General features: G+C 38.8%; 3 protein-coding genes across 5 annotated transcripts; all 3 read right to left on the reverse strand.

The window, feature by feature from the left end:
• Positions 1–4,767: 4,767 nt before the first annotated feature.
• LOC139664791 (centromere protein W-like) lies at positions 4,768–6,025 on the reverse strand. The gene is made up of 3 exons (XM_071543749.1): positions 5,879–6,025; positions 5,359–5,472; positions 4,768–4,927 (listed from the first exon to the last, which is right to left on the reverse strand). The coding sequence occupies exons 1-3, from the start codon at positions 5,969–5,971 to the stop codon at positions 4,901–4,903; spliced, it is 234 nt and encodes a 77-aa protein (XP_071399850.1). The 5' UTR covers positions 5,972–6,025; the 3' UTR covers positions 4,768–4,900.
• A 1,650-nt stretch (positions 6,026–7,675) lies between these two features.
• On the reverse strand, positions 7,676–9,952 carry LOC139664782 (adenosine 5'-monophosphoramidase HINT3-like). Its single transcript, XM_071543737.1, has 5 exons — positions 9,846–9,952; positions 9,600–9,717; positions 9,146–9,215; positions 8,821–8,947; positions 7,676–8,502 (listed from the first exon to the last, which is right to left on the reverse strand). The coding sequence occupies exons 1-5, from the start codon at positions 9,939–9,941 to the stop codon at positions 8,455–8,457; spliced, it is 459 nt and encodes a 152-aa protein (XP_071399838.1). The 5' UTR covers positions 9,942–9,952; the 3' UTR covers positions 7,676–8,454.
• Positions 9,953–10,343: 391 nt separating this feature from the next.
• LOC139664781 (adenosine 5'-monophosphoramidase HINT3-like) lies at positions 10,344–14,539 on the reverse strand. 3 transcript variants are annotated; one of them, XM_071543736.1, is made up of 5 exons: positions 14,263–14,539; positions 13,112–13,229; positions 12,855–12,924; positions 11,606–11,722; positions 10,344–11,272 (listed from the first exon to the last, which is right to left on the reverse strand). In XM_071543736.1, the coding sequence occupies exons 1-5, from the start codon at positions 14,452–14,454 to the stop codon at positions 11,248–11,250; spliced, it is 522 nt and encodes a 173-aa protein (XP_071399837.1). In that variant the 5' UTR covers positions 14,455–14,539; the 3' UTR covers positions 10,344–11,247. The 3 variants fall into 3 exon arrangements, with proteins under 3 accessions (XP_071399837.1, XP_071399836.1, XP_071399835.1); XM_071543735.1 differs by having other exon boundaries at positions 10,344–11,268; positions 11,596–11,722; XM_071543734.1 differs by having other exon boundaries at positions 11,596–11,722; positions 14,263–14,538.
• Between the last annotated feature and the right edge of the window lie 329 nt (positions 14,540–14,868).

A 14,868-nucleotide genomic window follows, 5' to 3' on the forward strand; every position in this document is an offset into this window, starting at 1 on the left:
TAAGGCTAAAGTAACCGGGGAAAGTAGCGTTAACTGCGACCGCAAGGCTCGTCCAGCGCTAGCTTATGATAGCGGACGATACGCTTTTGATCCGAAATTGGTAAAAAAAAAAAAAAAAGAGATCAAATTGCGTACGTCCTCCGAATATGTGTGTGCCGTTATGATAAATATGGTAACCCTGCTATAATATCGTGGACTGTCGTTGGCCAATTTTTGCGGGGCAAAAGACCCACATCAGACGGGGATGATAATGTCCGATAATGGATGTCTCGCTATTAGCGACCATTGGACACTTTATTGATTTTATAGCTAATATAGCGTCATACGCAATGATATATAAAAAATCCCTTATTAGAAAAGTGACATGAAAATAAGGAGAGCATGCCACAGAAACACTGCATTTTGATAGCCTTCATGGCCTATTTGAAGCCCATGTTTTATATCATTGTAGTGTTGTTTTTAATAACAATTTACCTTTAAATTTGACAGGTGACTATTAAATAAAAATAAGAGAAATGGTGATGAATAATGGACGAAAAAAAACAAAAAAACGAACATACTGTGGAAACAAAAACTATTCATCCCTTGATATTTTCTTTTCTTGGACCACAAAAATATTTCTCCCAAGTTAAACTGAACAGTAAACCAGGCTACACGTTTTATTTTCCACATAGTGATGGTAGGAAATTTGTGTGATAGTGTGACAGTAGGCTACATGAGATAGCAAACATAGAATATAACATTATTATACCTTTTTGGTAACGCTTTATTTTACAGCCCGCTAATTGCGCTGTAACTAGTTTGTAATTATGGGGTACTAATAAAAAAACAATGCAGTACTTACAGATAGAGATATAGAAAATGTTAATGGCCAACATATATTTACTAATTCCAATACACTTTCACTGCTTTAGGCTACAGGTCACCCATTCTGCAAGAATAAAGGTGTGTTTTGAAGAAATGTGCAAAGACACTGTAACAGTAGGGTGCAAATAAATGTATTGAAATAAAATTATTCAGTTGTTCAATTGTGTAAAGTGGATAGGAAGATGACAGGAGTTCAGAAGTGGACTGCAGGTGAGAGGGCAGTCAAGCAGGGCTTTGGCTCATCTGCTTCTGCTTGGCAGGTCTGTTGGAGCAGCGTCTCTGCTGTTGCAGCCATGTCGTCAGCAGATTTCTTGTTCCTCCTCCGGAATATGCGAGATAGCCAAGAAAAGAAGCCACACTTCTTCTTCTTTGGTTTTTTGGACAGGCTGTCTTTGGCACTGGAACTGAGGTCCTGTAGGTTTGACCAGTTGGACAGGTAAAAGTGTCTTTTCCAGGGTCAGACTGGACAGATCCTTGGTGTTCTTTACAGTTTCAACCACAAGGCTTGGTGGAGCTTTGACCTCAACCTGGATGGCTGGAGCCTGGGACTCCTGCAGCAGGTCAATTGATCCTTGCTTTAGCAGGTGAATCAGGGTGTTTTCAGCCAGAGAGATGGGGAGAGCCTCCTCTGAGGTGGAGTTACTGTCAGGTCCAGCAGAGAGGACAGGGACTTTTGTTACCTCACAACATTCAGGTTGATGCAAGACGGGGACAGAGCTTTCAGTAGCGGCCTCAATCTGTGCACAGGAGTCGAGCGTTTTGATGATAAAAGGACATTGTTCATCCTCCTTCTCCAAGTCCTGGAGGAACAGCATCAGTTTAGAATCAGCTTTGACGATTGGCTCCCATTCATCAAGATGATCTTGAGTAGGGGCATGGTGTGCAGTGCAGGCAGCCATAAAAGTAGAACTCACTGTTGAGGAAGCATAGATGTGCTTTTCACCAAGTTCCTCCTCCTCCAGGAGGACTGAGAGGAACTGCATCAGGTGAGAATCAGTGCTGCTGACAACAGCTTCCCATTTGTCAAGCTGGTCCAGAGTCAGCCCATGCTGTGGGGAGCAGTCAACTGCAAATCTAGAGAGATGTGATGAAGCGTAGAATCCCTCCTTCAAGTCAAAGTGGGATTTGACCAGTGGCTCCCACTCATCCAGGCAGCCCAGAGTAGATCCACAGGGTGAGCAGCAGTCAGCCACAAATCCAGATGTGTCACCTGGGGGAGCATAGAGGTTTCTCTTTCCAACTGCCTCCATGTGGTAGTCATCGTCAAAACCAAAGGGGGAGTGCTGAAGCTGATTCAGTCTCTCAATGAGTTTGAAGTCATCAGTCATTGGAGCCTCATGGGACGGAGCCTCAACAAGGCGGAGCAGGTTGGATTGAGCCTCAACATGCTGAGCTGGGTGGATGGATGCTCCAGCATTACCTAACGCTGTGTCTTCGGCCAGGAGAGGAGACTCTTTCTCTGTGGGAGGAAGGTCTCCTTTGTCCATTTCCAAGAGACGTTTATATGCTGATGAAGCTGTGATGGCTATTGGTTCCCATATATTGAGGCTCTCAAATCCACAAGCAGGTTTGGAGCCGAGACCAACAGCAGGGTGAGGTGAAAGGTCACAGTCGAGCTCAGCAGGAACTCCAGAGAAACTAGAGGCTTCAGCATGAAGGTAATGCTCCTTCTTCAGGACTTTCGCAAACATGCAGTTGATGTTTTCATGGCGATCGTCATTAAGGGCATTGAGTCGAGCGACCGTTTGCATGGATGCTGAAAGAAATGCAATGGCAACATCTTAATAATCAAATAACCATGAGGCCACCTGATGTAGCTTCATTCAAGGTCAACATGCGTCATCATAGCTTCATCTTATGCCTTTCATCATAGTTTTATTTCAACAACAAATCTAACTGTGAATTTACAATGTAAATCAAACTAAGGAAGAACTGGACACAAATGCAAATCCTTCAACACAAACAACTAGTCTATCCTGACTGTCTGTCTCTTGTTTGTCTGTTCAGCAAAATCCTCTGTACTAATCTTTTCCTGTTAAATAATAACATTATAAATACATGTGGCTTACCAAGATGGAAATCACTCTCCATGTTAAAAGGTAGATATTGTTGAAGTTTCTCCAAATGCGTCATGAGTTTTCTTTCTCAATGTGCAGGTGAACACCGATCAGAGATGAAACTGTGAGTCTGAGTCTGTGTTCAGGTCAATCGCTCCTTTATGAATTCTATGAACTCTGCTGCATTCTGTCCAGCTGCATTATGACTCATCAGATGAAGCTCAGGCCCCAAACTTTGATGACAGAGATGTCTTACTTCGTACATGATTTATAAACTACACATGATTAAAAAACACATAACTGAATTTGGAATTTGTATTAAGATGTATGTGGAAAACATCTATTTAATTGCTAATTCCTATTGCACTTTCACTGTTTTAAGCCAAAAGTTAGTTCACTCTAATCTTACTACTATATATTACTATTACCTATTACTACTACCTACTATCATATCTGAGGGTATACTTTATCAAAATAAAAAGAAAAGTTATTCATCTTCAATTCAGCTTTTCAGGTGTAGAATTTCTTTTTTCCAGAACAACCTGCATCAACCCATGTAGCTAATAGAAACCTGGGTAGCACTTTGCAATGGCCTTTTTCCAGTGCATGAACCTTTAATCACCGATAACATTTGTTTTGTCCCCCCTAATTATGTTATTGTACCCTGTAGTTATTTTTAAGTATGCAGTAATTACAAAAATAGTAACACCATAACTACCTTATAAATCTCTCATAATTACAAAATTGTTACCCCTTAATTGCCAGACTTCTTGTTTTGTTACCCTGTAACTACAGCATTGTAATTTTATTAGTACCCCATAATTACAAACAGTGTAATTAGCAGGCTGTAAAATAAAAACTTATATGTTAAATAAATTATTGCAGCTCTCAGGATGTGACACATCAGAGGATGACAACCTGATAGTGGATTGACTGGCAAGTTTACTTGCTTGCTGGTTATGTAGTTGTTTTTTGTATTCTATGTTATTAAACTAGAGTGGGGGAAAGCTAAGCTCTTTGCTCTGAAAAAATGACCCTCAAGTGTCCAATATTATTGCCGTTTGCTATAAAACATGGCAAACATTTTTAAAACAGCATTGAACATTGAACCTGTATAGCTCAAACGCTCTGAAGAAGGCTCTGTGCCGAAACGCGTAAGTTAGTATTTTGTCCTCCTTGACTTAGAAATTTGAGATGTGCTACTTTTTCATAGTTTTTGGAACATGCTCTGGATTTTGGGTTTAGCAGTCCACTGAGAATCCCATTGTTGAAGCACAACCTCCTTTTCCAATTCATTTTTAAAACAGCGTTGTGTTTATTGCAGTTCTCATTTGAAGTATATCTTTTGTTTTAAAAATCGCTTTATCTAATAGTGACATATTGGTACAAAATTTAAAAATATCCAGAATTTAATTCCCATATCCATTCCATACTCACTTAATAATTCCTTAAAAAGGGGAAAGCTCCAGAAGTTTACAACCCTAACTATGCAAAAGTAGCTACTGCCTCAAACACCATCCTTCTCTTTTTACTGTATTGTGTGAGGGAGTTTTCCTGTCTTTTCTATATTTATCAGCAGCTATTTAACTATCCAACTGAGTGACATTAATAACAGGCTCCGATCATCTATGTTGGAATAAAAACATTATCATGACTTCTTTTAATTGGTGTGAATGTTGACACACATTTGAAAAACACCAACAGATAACTGATATTCCAGAAGGTGCTGTCTGAAATGAGAAGAGGGAAAATTTCTTTTATCATTGTATCATTTTACTTAGTGACAAGAAACTATTAAGACAGTATATCCATTAAACCTTTACTGACATAACACATACAGTAGAATAATGTAAATACAATAAATAAAAGATCATTTTGACATACCAAACAACAAATAGATACAATTAAAAACTTTCAGTATTGCTGTTCATGATCATGATGATATTCATGACGATGATAAAGATGTGCTTCGCCCATCATCCTCTGGATTTTTTCAGCATTTTCTATAGATGAGGGGGAAAAAAACACAAAAAAGATTTTTACAAGATTGTTTACCACTCAAAATGGAATAAATAAAAAACAGACTAAACAACAAAATAATGATCAACAGGACGGTCTTTATAAGTGTTTAACTTGTGCATCCAGTCCTCTTCAAAGGTGTTTTTAAACTTATCTCCTAGCCTCAAGAAATCAAATCCAGAGAGTTTTTAAATTATTCCAAATACATCCTAAGGCCAAGGCACTCACCCCGGTCAAGTCTTAATTCACCAATGTCACAGTGAAAGCTAACCAAAGACCTATTACTTTAAAAGCTGCATGTACAGCTCTGGTATTGGTGAGGAGGAAAAGACAAGAAGAAGACAATGACACTAACATAACTATAGACAGACCAGACACATAGGTCAAAGCCTATGACACATCCTTCCTGACTGACCTTGGAAACTGCCCTGACATGCTGCGCTCTGACTGTGGATGACTTGTCTTGGAAAGCCTGGGTCCTCGCCTCCTCTGCCAGGCCGTTCAGAAACAGCAGCATTAGCAGTTCAACCTGGGGAGGGAAAAGAAAAGACCTTCAGTTGTGTTTACTAAGCTTAGCTAGTTTAGGTTTGTTAGGTCAGTGCTTTCCAAAGTGAAATCCCTATTCACTCAAATAAGGAATACGTTAGTTTAATTTCACCCTTACTCAATCACTAGACGTTAGCACCGGAAAATGTTTAAGAATCACTAATGTAGTTTACAGTTGCATAATTCTGTACAAAATCATGTATATAACAACACAAATCTTCTCAGTTGGGAATCCTATGGTTAAAGTCTTAACAAACGTCGGTTAGCGGTTTAAAGTGTCTCTATCTAGGGGTCGTTGACATGGAAAAGTGTAAGAAATTACTTAGGAAATGTACGTTAGCTAACGTTAATAGTGAGGTGATGTGATGGAAACTCTTAACTTCACCTACCATGGCGTCAGCCGTTGGCCTCACGTTACACTGACTCTTCGTTTTCGTTTTAATGATCGATTTCAACGTACTTCTTGGTGCCCTTTTCATCATTTTAGCAAATGTTTACCGGATGGATAAGACAGTGTCAGCTGCTACAACCATGGATGTATTATTGTTTTGTTTTTTTCAATCTCCCGCGTTGCTCACTACCGGCGCATAATATGACGTCTGAGTTGCAATCACAATTATTTTAAACCTTTAGCGACATCTAAAGGTCAGTTTGTGTGGTCCTCTTTTTCATTAATTTGCCTATATTAATGAAAAAGAAAAAAACTTGTATTTTAAAAGGAATCTTTGAAGATCATAATTTTGAATTAGATAAAGTCCCTCTGAAATGACTCACACCTGATTTTCCATTTGTTCTGTATTTTGTATGTTTTTGGCAGGACTAGCTTTTTTCTCTTTCTTTATTATACAATTTATTGTTTGTAATGCTCAGCAAGTATTACTGATGTTTAAATGTTCAGGCCTATATTGTGCACGGTTGCGTGTTGATTGTACATTTACACGCAACATTTATTATTTATTAATAGTGGAAACAATAATATAATAACACGGTGGCTATCAAGCTGTGCAGCAAACTCACATTGTTTACGTAACTGTCATCAATACTCCATTGTGAATTTGTGTTTTTGATTGCTCACACTTTTCCTTCTCCCTTCTCATTGTATTGATTTGGAGGCCAGATAATGGTGACAAGGTTCTGCTTAATAATGTTGCATTTATCAATACACAGGATATGATTGTGCTTTCTTTGTGGGGATGATTTACAATGACATGCATTCTAAAAATGTAAAAAAAATTAAATAAAATAAAAAATAAAGATTTACTGAGATGTTTTTGTTACTTTCCTGAGAGCGCTGTAACTGGAAGTTAATATTTTGTGGATTTACCTCTGTGAACTGTTTGCACAATGATGCTTTTAGGTGATTTACTGTCTTCGATTAACTATAATTCATTCTTTTATCTTTTTTTTTTTGGATGAAGGGGACAGTAGTGAGTATAAGATTTGACTCCAGTGCCAGACAGTAAGATGGAGTCCATTTAAGTGTCTACTGTCTAGTTTTACATCATACAGTCCTCCAGACTTAGACTGAATAGCATCATAAGAGGAAAGTAGATGAGTATTTAGCAAGCAGGTTGCTCTATAGGTAGTTGTGAAATATCTTGCCAAAATCAAGCATATTATAGTTTCATATTTTCAAATGGTTTAGGGTAGATTTCCAACCTCATCATTTGCTTTTCTGACTTTTTTTTCAATGAACACATTTTTGACACTCGGTAATCTTACAAACCAGTGAGCTAATCCCACCATACACAGTACTGAAAGGGTTAATAACATCATAATATTAATAACATCATAACAACAGACATGTTCGATGCATCTGGCCTGTTGCAGGTTCTTCATCAACAGGAAGTCTCATAAATGATCTGATTATGTCAAATGGTTGCTGAGTGCTGGCAGAAGATAGAGTTGGCCGATTCACGACCTTGTACACATCTATTGTACAGTAACTTTGTTATTTTATTAACTGCCATGATGGACTGTCTTGGAAATACGATGTTTCTTGTTGTTGTTCATGTGTGCATGCAGGTCCTTTCAGGGCAGAGGTCTGTTCTGCTTCACTGATGTTGGGTAATTATGTGTCACTTCCACACATAATGTGAACAGTCAAGACAAAAAGATTTGATCTGAGCAACAAATAGGAATTACACCTTAAGGCCTGTAATGTGAACATAGCCATCAGTGCATCTTTAATCAATTTTAATATGACTTTTTGAACAGTAAACAACATATTAAAAAACAATCAATTAAACAATTAATGAAAAATCATTGCTTAAAAATAAAGTCTGTATCCCTGCCTGTATCAACATAAAAATATCAAAGGTGTTAAGCAACTGGTTGGATTTAGAGTATAACACCCAATCACCTACACACAAACAATTAAGTAAACATACAAACAAATATGATTTCTGTGCGTAAACTTTGTTGGTGTGTGTGCATTTGTGTGCGTTTATTCCCTGTGTAAGTGCAGAGTGCAATGTGACATGTTTATGTTAATTGTCCTTCCTGATAACTAAAGCCCTTATAAATAGCATAGTTTAAAGTATACAGTTTTAGCTTTTTGATCTGTAGCTAGAAATTAGTTATCAGTTTTCAAGTAAATCATGAAGGTTCATATTTTTTTCAGTAGATCAATAAATATCATCCTGACAGCTGTGATTTTATCCTCACTGATGGTGCAGTCATTTCACATCATGACATTTGATGGGACTAAGATGGATGCACTTGACCAGCCTCAACTGAAAAAGATGAGGAACTGTTTTAACCAACTTTTCTTTTTTTCTTCCACTACTGGATCAGCAGGCAACATGATGGAATAAACATCAGTTTCCAGGTCATGAGGGAAAGGAGTGATTTCTGGACTTTTGGGATGGATCCAGTAACATTAAAATGTCAAGTAGGGTGGAAAAGGGATATAAAATGACAATAGATATTCTGAGAACAGTGAAGAAGACTCTTGCAACACTCTTCATTTGACCTTGCTGTGAGTCCTCAACTGTTGGAGCACTTTGTCTACCTGCATCAGAGCACAGCATTGTGTTAATACCTTATTCACAATGAAGTTGAATATGATTAGTAGATAAAAGTACAAATAAACTGCATTTATACATAATCAAAGGATAACATTGGTGCAGTACACACAACAGGTTCACATTTTCACTTGATACATAACAAGGAAGTGACAGAAATGTAACTTTCTCACTATGAGGAGTTTGCTACGGCTAAAGGAAAGATTTATCCCAGTAAAGACAGTATGGCTTGTCTCTGGTTATGAGGGGTTAAAGCCACTGCTATAAGGTGTAGGTGGGGTGCAGCCATCCAAGCTGTCACTCACCGTGATGAACCAATAAGACTGCGGCCCGTAGCGAGTCAGGGACCTGGTGTTCATCTGACTGGCGGGGGCCAGAACATGGAGATGTAGGTGGGGAACAGATGAGAAGGGAGGCAGGTGAAAGCCCATCCTGCAGAGATTCAAACTGGGGTTGAACATCACGTTTGACAGCATACTGCAGACCAATAACCAATGTGTGTGTGTGTGTGTGTGTGTGTGTGTGTGTGTGTTTTAATAGAAATAGTCTGCAGAGAAAGTTTAAAGATGATGCTATCCCCCTCAGTTAAAATACAGCTCTCTGTGTTGTCAAGATAGAAAATCAATTTACCTGATGTCATCTAGGTTGCTGACTTTGTTCTTCTCCAATATCCTCCTTCCCATTTCCTCCATCTGCTCCACTGTCAACAAGCAGATCAATACATCAATGTTGAGCAGTCATGCAGCCTAGACCAAATGGAAGCCAGTGTTTGCTGTTTATTTATTAAAAAAGGCTCTAATTTCAACCAAATGAGATAATTACACAATAACATGTTTGCTCTGTGTATTTCCAAAGGTCTATGTTTTATTACTAAGCTCATTTTTTCAGTAAGCATTTCAGCAATACTGCTTATAAATACTGTTATTACTAAATAATAATAGGGTGAGTGTTGGAAGGACAGTAGTGTCCTGGGGCAGAGGAATAACATATGTGGATTCTTAAAATGGGTGTCATTCCCCTTTAATCCATTCATCTGTCCAAAGACATTTTTTGTGCTAATAAAATAAGTTTGGGACCCTCTGACCTAGAGGTATGTGGTCTTTTTGGAGAGTTTTGCAGTTGCCGACATGCGTCCTGGGAATAACAAGGTAATGATGCCTCGCGCCAGGCTTGGAGTCCCGAAAACAGACCAGCTCATTATCCTGTATAACACACACACACACACAGAGAGAGAGAGAGAGAGAGAGAGAGGGAGAGAGAGAGAGAGAGACTATGGATTTCCAATTCCTGAAATGTTTAAACATCAAGTAGGAGTGTTGTCTGTACTTACGCTCAGCAGTATTTCTGCGTCAGTCTGGTTGTTGGCCATCTTACAGAATAGGCAATCTTCGTCCCCACTAGACTGAGAACCATCTCGAGTTTCCATTAGTGTTTTCAAACTTGTCTCTTCTGTGGACTAACGTAAGGGTTTCTCTAGGCTGCTGCATGACGCTGTTTGGGCGTGTCTGCTCTGCGGCAAGGACAACAAGCCAATACCAGAGCTAATCGAGAGAAAGGCTGACAGATAATAGAATATTTCCATGGATGACAATCGACTTGGTCTGCTGTTGTGTTCACGTGCTCCTCGTAAAATCCATATTCTGAAGTAAAGTGCTTTTGGTCGGAAATAATAGCAAACTGGACCCTGTAACTAAAGGCGTTATATTGGTGGCTGTTGTTTTATTTTAGAAATCGAGTGGCAAAGAGTTACTTTATGTTGCAGTAGTAGAATTAAGAGGAGAAAAGGTGCATCAGGTCTGTAACTGATGTTTTATTTATTTATTCATATATTTAGTCAAAAGTTGTATGCATATTTGTTCCATTAGGCCTGTTAGGGTCTTTTTACCTGTCTTGTAGCAATATAAATATATATAAAGAAACTCTTGCATAAATATTATTTGCAGCAGTTGTCTCTTCACAAAAAAGACAAGCTATAGACGGAGCGAAAATAGAAGATACCAATTATTTACATAGAACAATAACAGATAATAATGAAATACATTTGTTTTACTATCGGTTCTTGACAAGACTACATGCTCCCCTACTTTTTCAGTCTTATTCAACTTATTCACCACTTTGATGTTCGTCCAGTATGTAATGTTGATATTTCTGACAGCACTATAAGGCAGCATATTAAAATGTTGAATTCTTTCAAAGAAGTTGTTTGAAGGTTTTTACAATTTTACTTCTAGATAGTAACTGTTTACACTATTCATTTCTGTGTCAAAAGTTCCATACATTTAAACATATAAAGACAATAAAAAATAAAGAAATTGAATTGCTAAAAAATTTAAAACATCAACAAATAGTAGGAATAATAAAAACATATGGTCACACATATAAGTAGAAATTTTATTTATAAAATAATACTATAAAATACTATATATATAAAATCCTAAAAAATAATCTGAAAAAAAAAATCCTTTTAAGAGAGAGAGGCTCTATGAAATTAATTTTAGAGATATTTTACCAAAACTTCATACACAGTCATGGAGTCACCATCAAGTCAGTTTTGTTTTTGGCCACACACACACACACACACACACACATACACACACACTGAGTGGTCTTCTAAGCCGATGATCCGTGTGACTCTTGTGAGATGTTCGCTGCTCCCTGGGAGAGTCCAGAGTCCGCAAACCATAAATATTTGCCTAAAGTGCACTTCACTGAAGTTCTGGGAGTGGTGTCGCTTAAACGCTTCCGTAAATGGTCTTCCTGCAGAGAGAAAGGCATATTTTACTCATTTACTTTATATAGTGGTGTACATGAGAGAGAGAGAGAGAGAGAGAGAGAGAGAGAAAGAGAGAGAGAGAGAGACTACTGTAAGAGACAAAGGGAGATGCACAGAGAGAGACGCAAACACTCAAACACAAGTCCCTTCATAGCTTATCTGTCTCAGTTTCTACATTTGCATCTTAGTGCCCTGACAATAGTCCTGTGACTGCTGAAAGTTCATTAGATGAGAGAATTGCAGTGAAAATGAATAAAATGCGAGCTGAGGAGAGAGGCAGGAGGCATATCTAGTCACCAGCACTCACCTTAACGAACCTGTCTGTGCCTGGAAGGAACTTGTGCACCATGTGCTGGGAGATCTGGCTGGCGGGAGCGAGCACATGGAGGTGGAGGTGATCTACTGAGGTGTAGGGGGGCCGGTGGAAGCCCAGCCTGCGGAGGAAAACACATCGCTGCCGATCAATACACTGATTACACCGTCACAACAAACACACTCCTGAGCATTTAGCTGTAGATTTGGGTTTAGAGGAGCAGGATGCTTCGGCGTCCTCCACACCGTTTCAATTTGACTTCAGGCAGCAGTTTTATGAAAATCCCAAAGGGGGAAATGACACACAGACAAATAACAAGCTTGGATTTTCTACAGTGTATCTATAAAGCCTGTATTATTATTCTTTCTGGGGGGAAAAAGAAGAGGAAACAGAATCTGGTTTTGGTTAGGCATTTTTGCCCATGTGTTATTATCTCCTGATGCACCTCTTTGTGAAAGCCTTTTGTCCGGTCTCTAACCTTCTATCTTTTCCTCCTCTCTTTTCTCTCCTTTCAGTCTCGGGGCAGGATCATGACTTATCTACACTGTAATATGACACTAAAAGAGTATTACTTTCCCTGATGGTGGACAAGTTTCAGAGGGGGACAACAGGAGCACTTCATTGTGCCTTTGGGTCAGGAACAGGCGAGGTGGCTAGCAGGATGAACTATTGTCATCGCTACGCGTGCGGTGGTAGAATTCACGGAAGCGCATCAGTGATTCAGACTCTTAGTTTGCGACAACATTTCAAAGAAAAGGGAAGTGGTGTTACCACAGGCCTCTGTATAGGTGTGCAGGGTGACAGGTTGAAAACAGAAATACATGCAGAGCATCGTGACAAGAATGCAGATGCAGTTGGCATTAACACACACACACACACACACACACACACACACACACACACACACAGGCTTTGGCCCCACCTCAAACAGTCCATTTCAACCTACAGCCTACATTAGCTGGTGATTTTAGCATGCATGATGCATTTAAAGGAACTGTATACTAAAATGAATCATTTCCATTAATAATAATTCGGTTGTATTCAGGGTTTATACATATTGCACTGATGAAGGTCTAATGTATGCCAAAACCTTTGCACTTTATACCATCATTATGTCAAGAAGAGCATGATCTTGTGAAGATTTTTGATTTGCTGGAGTGCAGATCCTACACATTCTTAAGTCAACTGGGTTCATGAATAAACCATTAAACTGACACACACACACACACTCACACTTCTTCAGTTTTAACTACCTTATATCCTTCAGATCGGTGATCCCTTGATCACGTAGTACAGCTTTCCCCATATCAGCCATCCTTTCAACTGTTGGATACATGACTCAGTTACTGATCAATAATAACTTAACTAGAAATTTCATAGTTAAGAAAAAGAAATAAATTGTGTGCTTGCGTAGGCAGTATGAAGTGGTTCAAATGCAGTCTTGTCAAGGTGAAGTACTTGAAGAAATTGTAGTATTAGCAGTAGTAGTAGCAGTAGTTCCATGACTCACTGAGGCCGACATGTTTGCAGTGGAGAGAGAAGCAGCTGAGGATGTGCTGTCTAGGAATAATCAGGTAGTGATGAGGAGCGGCAGGGCAAATGTCCCGGAAACACACCAGCTCATTATTCTGTTGGATGGGTTCAAAACACCACAGATGAAGAGACAAAACTGATTCAAGACACACACAAGGACTTCTACTGGAAATAAATATAGCTTTGATATATATATAATTGTTGATTAGTGGTAGTAAACACACATAGACTTGTATTCTTTGGCCATATCTATTTACATTAGCCTAGTCTTCCATTTGATAGACCTGTATAGCAGGGTTGAGGTTGGATCATTTTCAATTAAAAGTAAATTAAAACTGTAATTTATAGGCTATAATAATCTCATGCGCTGTGATTTCTTTAAAGATTACATATAAAATCTTATAATGGCAAAAGACTTATAGACCATAACCCTTTTATTAAATTGTGAGGATAATTCACTTCCTGAAGTAACTGAATTGACCTGAACCATGCTGTATAGTAACTCTACTGTATGGAAAACTCCACCCTAACACTTAACACTGTGACAGCTGTTAATGGGCTCATTTTGTTGTTTAGTCGCCTATTTGTCTTATTCCCTTATAGATAACTGGCCAGACGACGTGATGTAACATCAAGATATTTCCTGTTCAATTACAGTGAACTGTAATTGCAGAACATTTTCTATCTATCTATCTATCTTGTTAATGCTATTGCTCTCTCCACCTAGAACCATGGATGTATTAAACTAGCCTACAACCCACAGCTGAATGCAACAAGTTTAACCCGTTCCGGGGGTTGTAGAAAGTCTTTTGGAGGAAATGTAGGAAATCGCTAACTGAAGGTTGAGGGAAAGTGGGTACATCATAAAAGTAAATAAAAACACTTCATCAACAATAGAACTCCTGGAGTGCATCGATCTGATGATTTATAACAGTGTAACAGTGAGGGTGGAATTGTCCTTTAACTTCAATTAACCTTGAACCAGTTACAGCAAGGCTAATATACAAAAATGTAAAGTTACTGTCAAACCGACCAACAGATCAGTGCTGTCAAATCCTCTCCCTAACTGTGAAACTTTGAGTGATGTCAGCCTGACACTAGGTGTGCGCAGGGTGAACAGCAGCCTACCTTATGAATGATTTCCGTGTATTTGTCTTGACCGCTCGCTATCAGACAGAAAATACAATCTTCATTAATATCACTACTTGGATCTGACTTGCCCCCGTTCATATTTCGCTGTAATGTCCTGGACGCTTGATTGCCCGTCTCTGTTGTTGTTGTCGTCTGTTCCTCGTCTGTGTCAGTATGGGGGTTTAACATAACATAACCGGAATGCTACTGCTGATCACTTCCAAAGATCGTCTATTTGGGAAGAAAGATCACTCAAAAGTTCTTGAGTGTTGTGAAAAATAAAGTACAGTATACGTTGAATGAAAACATTCTCCGGTCCTTCGCCCTTGCAGCCGGTCTGCTTTAAATTGATCTTTTTGCAGACCAGAGGGTGGGCCAGTTTTTTTTTTTTTTTTAAACAACTATTGAGTGAGTCATCTTCTCAATATGTAATCTTCGAGGGACACTGGCGACTTCCCATTTTCCATCCGGGTCTCTCCGCATCATGTGATAAAATTTAAATACGCTTCTATTTACCTGATGTAACCTCACGCAGAACAATTTATTAACCCTTCAACATTAGATGTGAAGGACTCCACAAACACTACAGTAACCCACGGTTGG

The sequence above is a fragment of the Centroberyx affinis genome, unplaced genomic scaffold (assembly GCF_046629955.1).
Source record: "Centroberyx affinis isolate AG114_WGS23_722 - 3 ecotype Tasmania unplaced genomic scaffold, CSIRO-AGI_Caff_v1 ptg004372l_1, whole genome shotgun sequence".
NCBI classification, from domain to species: Eukaryota; Metazoa; Chordata; class Actinopteri; order Beryciformes; family Berycidae; genus Centroberyx; species Centroberyx affinis.

Bases quoted from the DNA above. Each gene is read 5' to 3' on its own strand.
- LOC139664791 (XM_071543749.1), bottom strand. From the start codon at position 5,971: ATGATGAAAAGGGCACCAAGAAGTACGTTGAAATCGATCATTAAAACG. The intron at 5,473-5,878 runs GTAGGTGAAGTT...TTCCCTCCCCAG, and splicing joins GGCCAACGGCTGACGCCATG to GTTGAACTGCTAATGCTGCT. The intron at 4,928-5,358 runs GTCAGTCAGGAA...CCTCATCTATAG, and splicing joins ATGTCAGGGCAGTTTCCAAG to AAAATGCTGAAAAAATCCAG.
- LOC139664781 (XM_071543734.1), bottom strand. From the start codon at position 14,454: ATGTTAAACCCCCATACTGACACAGACGAGGAACAGACGACAACAACA. The intron at 13,230-14,262 runs GTAGGCTGCTGT...CCCATCCAACAG, and splicing joins ACACGGAAATCATTCATAAG to AATAATGAGCTGGTGTGTTT. The intron at 11,273-11,595 runs GTGAGTGCTGGT...TTCTCTCTGCAG, and splicing joins GCACAGACAGGTTCGTTAAG to GAAGACCATTTACGGAAGCG.
- LOC139664782 (XM_071543737.1), bottom strand. From the start codon at position 9,941: ATGGAAACTCGAGATGGTTCTCAGTCTAGTGGGGACGAAGATTGCCTA. The intron at 9,718-9,845 runs GTAAGTACAGAC...TGTGTTATACAG, and splicing joins ACGCAGAAATACTGCTGAGC to GATAATGAGCTGGTCTGTTT. The intron at 8,948-9,145 runs GTAAATTGATTT...GAATCTCTGCAG, and splicing joins AGCAACCTAGATGACATCAG to GATGGGCTTTCACCTGCCTC.